The sequence below is a fragment of the Capricornis sumatraensis genome, chromosome 3 (assembly GCF_032405125.1).
Source record: "Capricornis sumatraensis isolate serow.1 chromosome 3, serow.2, whole genome shotgun sequence".
In the NCBI taxonomy this organism is placed as follows: Eukaryota; Metazoa; Chordata; class Mammalia; order Artiodactyla; family Bovidae; genus Capricornis; species Capricornis sumatraensis.
This window is the reverse complement of record NC_091071.1, coordinates 901,792-911,223: the sequence shown is the minus strand read 5'-3', so window position 1 is coordinate 911,223 and position 9,432 is coordinate 901,792. Positions and strand designations below refer to the sequence as shown.

The window sequence follows — 9,432 nt, the reverse complement described above, 5'->3', positions numbered from 1 at the left end:
CCCAGTCGCCGGGGCCTCAACACGCTCGCGCTCCAGCAGAGCACGCGTGGACCCTCAACCCACCCAGGGAACAACCATCAGGACCCTCCAGCTCAGAGGGCCAGAAGCCTCAGTTCCTGCCCCCCCTGGGTGCTGAGTCCCCAAGGTCTCTCCACACCCTTTCCTCCCCGGAGAGCTCGGCAAAGCTGGGAATCAACTGGATACACGTGGGCAGGACGAGTGACCAGCAGTGGGGCCAGACGGAGCTGTGTCCACACCCGCCCCCCCTCGCTCACCCACGTGGGCGCACATGGGCACAGGGTACCCGACGGGGCGTGGGGACGGCCAGGAGGCAGGTGTCCTCAGCAGCCAAGGCCGGCCTGCCCTGCTCAGGTGACCATACCCGAACCCCCACAGCGGGGACGCGGGAGCCCGGCCACCAGCCCCACTCACCGTGCGTCCCCAGACCGCACCCTGCCCACTCTGGCCTCAGTCTCCCCATCTGTGCAGTGAGTGCTGGGACAGGTGATACCAAAGTCCCTCGTGCATCTGGGGACCAGCCCCTGCGTAGGCTCCATCATCAGCCCACCTCCCCCTCACCCGGAGCCCTGCCCAGGGCCAGGTGACGCCCGAGCTTCTGCAGGAAGAAACCGGAATCCATGACTGGAGACACAGAGGGGAAGGCGGTGTGGGGGACGGGGGTGCTGGAGAGATGACAAACGTATCCTGTGTCCGTGGCAATGCCACCACCCGCTCCCGGTGCACCCCTGGAGATTTATGGCCGTCCCCGGGCCCTGAGATCCAGCTCCTGCCTGTCACTCACTAGCTTCTTTTACCCGACGCACCCACCGCACCCCCACTCAGCATGTATTCTCCACCACCCGCCCGGGCATCCACAGGGGCTGTTTCCTGAGGAGATATATGGACACCCCGGTCCCAGCACCTCTGCTCATAAATTTCTCCTGCTGCTGCGCGTCCTCAGAAAGAGGGTTCTGGGCTCACGCCCTGGACCTCTCGGGGGTGGGGCTCTGACCCAGGCAATCTGACTGCTTAGAAAACCCCGCTGAAACCTAGAGCTGGTGGGTGGGTGCGTGGGTAGGTGGGTGTGTGTCTTAGAGACACAAACAGATGTGGGACCTGGGCTGTGTCTGTGCATCTTAGAGACACACACAGATGGGTGACCTGAGGTGTGTGTGCGTACGTGTCTTAAAGACACACACAGATGTGGGACCCAGAGTGTGTGTGTGTGTCTTAGACACACATCGACATGGGACCCAGGAAGTGTGTAGTGTGTGTGCATGCGTGCATGTGTCTAAGAGACACACACAGATATGGAACTCGGGTAGACACTCCCCTGTTACCGTGCTGAGACCCTGTCATAATTTAGACCCCACTAATTTTTCCTCTCTTGGAGCAGATGATGCTACAAGGAGTCTTTTAGGTTTAAACTCCCAAAGTCTAAGACAGGGGCTGCTGGGTCCCTGTCTCTCCTGGGGGCCCTATCACCTGTTTCTTTGAGGGGTAGGGAATTAGGGGAGCAACAGCCTCTCCCCAGCTTGGGTGGGGGGTGCTGGCTTCCCAAGGCACTGGGAACAACCGATGAGCTTTCCACAGGGAGTCCTGGGGGGCAACGGAGCGGGGCCCTCGGTCCTTCTTGTCCCCAGGCCCAGGTATGGGTGACCGCCACACCCTGTGCCAACCCCCTCACATCTGCCAGGTCGCAGGATGACGCCCACCCCGCTTCCTTCATCAGGACTGCCAGCTCGCAGCTGCTGTGTTACTGAGTGGTGCCCGGGCGGCCAGCCTGCAGGAGGGGGTCCGAGAGGATCTGACTGCGTGACTCCCAACCTTCCAGACCCGGAGACCCTGCGGAGCTGCGGGTGGGGGGGCAGCTCTCCACGAGACCAGGAAAGTGAGGCACGTCTGCCACCCCCGAACCCAGAGAGCAGGGGGCCTTCCCCTCTAACACACAGCCAGCCGGCATCCTTGCCTCCATCTCGGAGTGTCTCCCTTTCTGATGAAGTGGGACGCAAACCTGGGGTGGGGTTTGGGAGAGCATCCCCCGGGGCTGGCTCAACTAAAAGGAGACAGCTGCAAGGACCCAGGGCACAGGAGGCCAGGGGGCTGCTTGGGCAGGAAGCAGGACAGTGCTCGCAGCTGCAAGGCAACACGGGCCAGCGTGCGCCTTTCCTCTGGGGCCCCACTGGAGACGCCGCCAGAGAGGAGCCTAGGGGAGGATACCTTCCTATTCCCCCGCACTCCCCCGCGCTCCCCAGCCTCGAAAGCCCCTGCCCCGCAGGGCCCACAAGCCCTTAGCTCTTGTTGACGCTTTTCTCCCAGCCCAGCAGTGAGGGAGCCCCGAGCAACGGCTCACACCTGAGGCCCTGCTGGGGCTGCAAGCCTGGCTGGAGGCTCCAGAGCCTGGAGGAGACACCTCCAGGGGCCCTGCCAGTGCTGATCCTTCCCTGGGATGTTCCTTCCAAGGAGCACAGGCGAGCCTTGCGCCCCATTTCACAGATTTGGGAACTGAGGCTCTGAGAGGCTTACCTGCCCCAAGGTCACACAGCTCCTGTCGGGAAGAGTCTGGTTTTGATGCCAGAGGCTGCCGGTCTGTTTTGGAGGGGGAACACCTGCAGGGGCCCCACCCTGAGCACCAAGCAGGTGGCCTGCAGCTTTTACAGAATGGAAGGGGACCCCTGTCTCAGAGGCACGCTGGGGCAAGAAGGCTCTGCGCCCCTCCTCCAAAGGATGACGAAGAGAACGTGTCCACGGTGAGGGGGAGGGGTGGAGAACTCCACCAGGTTCTGAGCAAAGGCCCCCGCCCCCACGCCGAGCGTTTGGCTCCCCTTTGGCGGAATGCCGCCCCTCCCAGGGGCATGGCTGGACGGTCCGGGGTGCCGGGCTGGGAGGCGCCAGGCGTCGGGAGTGCGAGCAGACGGAAAAGGGTGATGCCCGCTCGCACCGACGGGGGCCAGGCAGCCCGGGCTGGGGAGGCTCGGGGAAGGGCAAGGGCCGCGCTGCGTCGACCACGGGAAGCAGCGGCTCTGAGCGGGGTGGGACGAGGGGCGACAAGGGGAGAGGGTGCTGGCGCGGCGAGTCCTTGCGAGCGGCAGTGGCGCGCGGGGCAGGGGCGCTCCGGGGGCGGCCGCGGAGCCCCGACCTGGACCCCCTCTGCCCCGCTGAGCCGAGCGCCCGCTTCCGCCGCCGCCGCCAAGTTCCTCCAACTTTGCCCGCTCCGCTCGGAGGGCGCGCGGGGCCGGGGCGCACAAGGGGCCGGGGGCGCGGGGTGCGGGCGCTCCGGGTGCGAGGGCGCGGGGCCCGCCTCGCCGCCCCCGCGAGCGGCCGGACTGCCGCGCCCCCAGGCTCGGTCCCGGCTCCGCGCTTACCTGCTCGCCCGGCCGCCGTTCCGGGGCTGCGCCCGCCGCCGCCGCCGTCCTTCAAGCTCTAACTTCGCTCCGGGGATTGAAATTCCTCCCCGGCTTCGCCCATCGATCCGCGCGCCGCCCCGCCCCTCGCGCGCGGGCAGGGGCGCCGGAGCCCGCGCGCCGCCCCTGCGCCCCCCCGCCGCTGCGCGCCCCCGCCCCTCTCCCTCCGAGTCCGGCGCCGAGCCTCGCGCCCCCCCTCCCCCGCGCCCGCCGGGCCTCCTCGCTGCCTGGCTCCTGCCCTCCCGCCGCCGAGCCGGGGGTGCGGGCGCGGGGGAGGGAGCGCGAGGGGGAGGTACTAGAAAGCGCAGGAGGGTTTCCTCGCGGCCCCTGGCCGGCCTCCCACCCACGTCCGCCCTCCGGTGACGGAGCGCGCAGCAGCTGTGGCTGGGAAGGGCTGCCCACGACCCCCTCCCCTTTAAGCAAAGCCCGGGCGTTCTCAGGACCCGGGTCGGCCAGTCGATCTGGCCCACCTGGAAGAAGGCAGGGGTCCGGGGGCAGAGAGCGGGCGGAGGGGCGGGGAGGGGCGGCACCCTCTCCCAGCCCGGGTCCCCTTCCTTCCCTCAGTGCCCCAGCCTCTGGGCAGACGAGGAGGGAGACTGGGGGTGGGGGGGTGGGGGCTCTGAGCAAGCTCTCCTCTTAGTTTGACCCCTGCCACCCGCGCGTGCAGAAGCCCCCTTTCCGCAAGTTACAGCCAAGGAAACTGCCCAGAGAGGCCCCGGGGCATGCCCCCCCCACCCCGGCCACACAGCCGGTCTGAAGCAGAACCCGAGGGACAGCTTTGCCCCCAGGACTGAGCCTTCTGGCCCCACGGGGACTCCTCATTGGAGCCAGGCAGGCCTCGGCGGTGCTCTCGACTGCCGGGGGGGCTGCCCAGCCCGCAGCCCGGCCCGCTCGTGTCCCGGCGCCGCCCGGCCCGTCCCCTCAGGCGCCCGCAGCCCCCTCCCCGCTTCCTGTCCCCCGCCCGCCTCTGATTCCCGGCCTCAGTACCCCCGGCACGCTCTCCGCTCCCCGCCAGCAGCTGGGCAATTCACCGAGCATACAAAAGAGTTGACTCAATTCAAAAGCAGCAAATCAAGATAAATCCTATAGTGTGTGGGGACCGGAGAGGGGATGTGAATGAACGCCCACGGCACAGGCGACTCCTATAGGGGCTGGCAGACCCCCTCCCCCAGCGCCGCTTGGGTGCAGGTCAGCTAGGACCTGGGGGGTGGGCGCCAAGCTGCCTCCGCTGCCAGGTGGGGACTTAGGGATTCAGTGCTCTGAGGCCCCCTCCTGCCTGCACGGTGGGGCTCTGCCAGGCTATAAAGGGCCTGCTACAGCGAAGCCAGCGTGCTCGGTGGTGGGGACCGGGCCCTGGGGAGGGCTGTATCCAGAAGCCTGCCACAGCCCCAGGGATCAGGGTGAGGCCCAAGGAAGGAGGCTGCTGGGCCTCGGGGGCATCTGAGCTGCATCCCTTCTTGGGCTGCCCCTGCCTGGACCCTCACCCCGCAGGCCTTAGGCCAAGGCCAGGCTCCGGGCTCTCCCTGTAGACACAGCAAGCCTCAGATGTACTCGGCCCGGGCCGGGGGACCAGATAGCAGGCCGGCCAGGGAGAGGGCTCCCCTCCTGCCTCAGAGCTGCCCCCGCTCCAGCTGCAGCTGGGGCTGGGGAGAGCCTCCTCGGGGGCACCGGTCACTCCTGGAAGGTCTGAGAAATCAGCCTCTGGCCTCACCAGCCCTAGGCAGTAAACGCATGGGAACTGGGGCTCCAGGGCGACCTTCCCCAGGCGAGCCCCTGCCCGGACCTGACGGATGCCTGTTTCTGGCCAGTCCTCCGACCCCAGCCAGCAGCTATATCTCAGGAAGGATGGGGCTGGCTTGGGAGGGGCCACCCCAGAAGGCCAGGGGCCGAGCTAGGGCAGCCTCCCGCTGCTCCCCAGGTCTGCGGGCCATGAGCCGTTTCTTAGGCAAGCGAGCCGAGGCCAAAGGACCTGCCCCACTGCCAGGCAAGTATACGTCCGCCCGGGGTCAGGGCTCTGCAGAGGGGCCGGGAGGGTCCAGGCTCCGCACGGGGGGGGGGAGGTCCCTGAGCCAGCTGCGCAGAGAGCGAACCCCAGAGTTGGCGGCGCAGGAGACTGCAGGTGGGGCCTGAGGGGAAGCTTGAGGTCCCGGCCACTGACGCCCTCACCCTCGGCGGAGGCCGCCCCTTAGGGCTGCGACCTCTCCGCCGAGTCTCAGCTCGGTCGCCCCTCCCCCGTGGTCGCGCCGATGGCCGCCTGCGTGTAAGTCATTAATTCTGTTCCAGAGGCGCCGGCGCCGCCGCGGCGAGGACTTCTGTCAGCGACCCCACACCGCGCTCCACGCCCCCTGCCCCACCCCCAGACCCAGAGCGGGTGAGCGGTGGACACGGATGCGGCTCCTCGCTCACCGAGGCTTGGAGACCGCTGGTGCGCGGCACAGAAGCTCTGGAGGGCGTCGGGGTCCCCGAGTTGATGGAGGGGGCGGGGCCCGAGGCCGGCCCTGGGGACAAAGACCCCCAGGCTGCCTGGGGCCTGGATGCGGCAGACGGGGAGAAAATGCAAGTCCCCCCTCCGTGTCCTCCGTCCCCCGAACCCACTCAAGCTGGGACCTGAGTGTTGGGGCGGGAGAAGGGGAGGACAGAGCCCTCCTGGGCCTTAGGGGCGCGTGCCGGCGACGCTGCAGGGGGCCCACCGGGGCGCCGCCTCCCCGCACGCGAGGCTGTAGCTGCACCCCCAAAACCCTCCCGGAAGCTTCGCGGGTCCCCTTTACTCTCCACAGTCCAGCCGGCGGCTCGCCGCGACCACCGCACGCCCACCGCCGCTCAGATGGGGCGGGGGACGGACTCCCGTCGGTGGGTCGGGAGCGAATTCCCGCTCAGCGGCGACAGTCGGGCCGGGAACCCCACGCCCCGCCAGCGGGGAGGGCTCCCTTGAGGACGGTGCTAGCATCGCGCCGGTCTGGGCGGCCACAGGCCACACGGTGCAGTTTGGGAAGAGAGAAAGTTGGGGGCGACACCCAGAGACGGGAGAGTCAAGAAGGAGGGACGAGGAGGGGGCGTGGAGGCAAGAGCGGCAGGGTGAGAAGCCTGAGAGCCGCGCGCTGGGGTCCCGCCACACCCCGGAGCCGAGCCCGGCCCCCGGCTTCCGGGCGGAGAGGCTCGGGGCAGAGGCGCCCTGGGAATCGCCAGGAGACCGGAGGGGTGGGGGCGGGGGTCATGTAACGCCCGCTCCGAGCAAGGCTCCCCCCACGCCGGCCGTGAGAAGGCTGGGCACCCTCAGTCCGCTCCCTGCCCGCCCTCGACTACAAGGTGGGGTTCCTGATGGGGGGGCGGTCTCCGCATGAACTTGGGGCGCCGCGGCCACCGCTGCTCTCTCGCAAGCAAGACCACCCCGCTACCCGATCCCTGCCTGTCCCTCCCTCCCTGCTCACAACGCTCAGGAAAGTTTCGGGGTCCCCGCGGCGCCTTCTAGCCCGAGGGGTCCGGAGTCCCGGGCCTTCGGGCCGCGGCGTCGGGGAGGGAAGTTTGTCCGGCAGGGGCCCGGCGACTGCTAACTTCGGGTGCGATCGCCTCGGCACCCGAGAGCAGGGCGGCGAGGACCGGCGGAAACAACGCTCCATAACCAAGCCCCACTGGCGGGGGACTCGGCCCCGGCGAGGACGCTCAGGGCAGGGCGCGCGGACTGGGGCGGCCCGGGCGGCTAGAGCCTCTGGGGACCCCGCGCACGCCCCCCACTGCCGCCCGGGAGAGCCTCTTCCCTGCCTCCCCCAGGGGCGGGGACCTGCTGCCCTGCAGCCGCGGGGGAAAGGAGCCCCGAACCGCAGCCCCCGCCCCCGCCCCCACCATCCCCTTCCTACCTGCTCTGGGTTGTGGGCCCGGGGCTGGAGGCACGGGCACAGGAGAGCGCAGCGCGCGCGCCCAGGTCCCCGGAGCGCGGCGGCGGCGGCGGCGGCTTCCCCCCCTTCCTCCAGCTCTTCCTCCGCCGGCCTCGCTGGCTCCAGACAGATCTCCTCCCCCTAGCGCCCTGCCTGCCCCTCCCGGAGCCCGCCGGGCTGGGCTCGGCCTGCGACTGGGAGCGGAGCGGAGCCGGCGGGAGCCGGGCTGCGGCGCTCACTGCGTCAAGCGCTGGGCGAGCGCGGGGCGGCGGCGGCGGAGACAGCGCGCGGCGAGCCCGGGGCCGGCCGGACAGGCGGGGCAGCGGCGGCTCCGGCTCCGGCTCCGGCTCCTCCGGCTCCGGCGCGGGCGCGGAGGTGGCGGCCGCGGCCGCGCCGAGGTTGTAGCACATTCTTTCTGAGCGTGATCGAAGATTTCGTGTAGGAGCCGGAGCGGGGAGGGCTGGAGGAGGGGCGGGGGACGCGGGCGGGGGACGCGGGCGGGGGACGCGGGCGGGGGCGGCCGGAGGGGCGGGCGGCGGTGCAGCTCCGGCACGTCGATGGACGAGTGGTGTCCGAAGGGCGACGCGGGAGGGGAAGTCGAGCAGGCTGGGGGGCGGCGTGGGCAGCCCAGAGGCGTCTTCGCCCCCCTCCTTCTGGCTCGTCCTGCGCGCCCCTGCCCTCGCCCTAGGCCCCCGTTAGAACAGAGGCCCGCGAAGGTCTAGGAATCGGGACGCCGGGTGGCGATGGGAGGTGGGCACCTGGGCGGAGACGGGCACGCGCGTGCGGGCACTGCCGTTTGCACACACACCGGGAACCGCGTGAAAGTTGACCCGAAGTCAGACCCTCTGTGGGCGCGCGCGTCCGCGTGTGCGACTGCTCTGCCCGCTGGGGCGCGCGTTTCCGGGATGGGGAGGGCGCTGCACCTGGGGAGGGGGGCGGCGAGGGGGTGGTCTCCCGCGAAGGACTCGCTCTACCCTAGATCGCTGACCCCCACTCACCCTCCCGGGGCTCAGCGCCTCCCTCCCCACTTTCGGCGGGGGGGAGGGGGGCAGGGCCGGGGAGGGGTGTGGGACCAGCCAGTCTCCTTCGATTCCCGGAAGGTTCGGTTTAGAGGATTTTCCTCCCACGGATCCCTTCCTCCTCGTTCGCCTCCCGAATCCCCGGGGGACTGCAACCGCTCGGTCGGCCTCTAGACTGAGCTACACCCGCAGCCTCTCGGTGGCCCCGCGCCCGCTCCCGGCGTCCACCCCGCCTCGCCGGGCGGTTCCCACTCCCCGCGGCCGCTGCCCAGCCTGCGGCTTGAGCTTTGGGCGAGAACTGCAAATCAGGCTCAAGAGCGCACCCGCGCGGCATGGCCTGCGCGCCGCTCCCCGAGCCTCTGAGTCCGAGCCGCGCAGCAGAGACCCGGCCGGGCTCGGGCTCGGGCGCGACCCTCCGGAGGCCACCGCCTGCGCGGCGCCCCTGCTCCGCGCGCTGCCCCGGACTGGGAGGGGAGCCAGGGGCAGCGAGGTCGACCTGCGCGCCCCGGGGCGCGCACGCAAAGAGGAGGGGTCTGATGGAGGGTGAGGGGCGCCCCTCCTGGAGGAGGCACCAGGACCGGCGTGGGAGTGGTGGGTGATAATGTGGGCCACGCCGCCAAAGGACGGCCGGGCCCAGGAAGGGCGCGCGGGGTTCCGGGTCGGGTCGGGTCCAGCCTGCGGCGCCAGCTGCCGTCCTCCAGCTCCTCCCGCATCTCCTCCAGACTGGATGTCCCTGAGGCAGAGCTGAGACCCCAAAGGGGGCCAGAGTGGAGGAGAGCCCACCGCCTTTCCCGTGGACCCTGGGACCCGGAGGATGACGGTCAAGGTCGTAGCCACTGTCTTCAAGCTGTCCTGTCCTTGAGGGGCGCTCAGACCCCCTGGACCGGAAGGTGGGAGCAGAGGCTGGCCTTGGGAGTCTCTCTTGTGCAGGTCCCTAATGGAGGCGCTTGTTAGCCCAGGCCGGCTGCAGCCCCCGGTTCCCACTTCCCCCTAATTGGCCAGGGCCTTGCCATGACCTGGTTGCCAGGAGCAGCTCTCCTGCCTGAGGGAGCGCGCCTGCCGGAGACTTTCACACTCCAGCATCTTGAGATGCTGAAATATGCCCTTGCTTGCTCTGAAAGCAGAGCCTAGCTGCTG

General features: G+C 69.7%; 1 protein-coding gene across 1 annotated transcript; it reads left to right on the top strand.

Moving 5' to 3' along the window:
• The first annotated feature begins 289 nt into the window (after positions 1–289).
• On the top strand, positions 290–7,681 carry LOC138075577 (spidroin-2-like). The gene is made up of 7 exons (XM_068967421.1): positions 290–372; positions 1,835–1,891; positions 2,852–3,696; positions 5,323–5,523; positions 5,765–5,964; positions 6,182–6,710; positions 7,173–7,681. The coding sequence occupies exons 1-7, from the start codon at positions 290–292 to the stop codon at positions 7,679–7,681; spliced, it is 2,424 nt and encodes an 807-aa protein (XP_068823522.1).
• Positions 7,682–9,432: the final 1,751 nt, after the last annotated feature.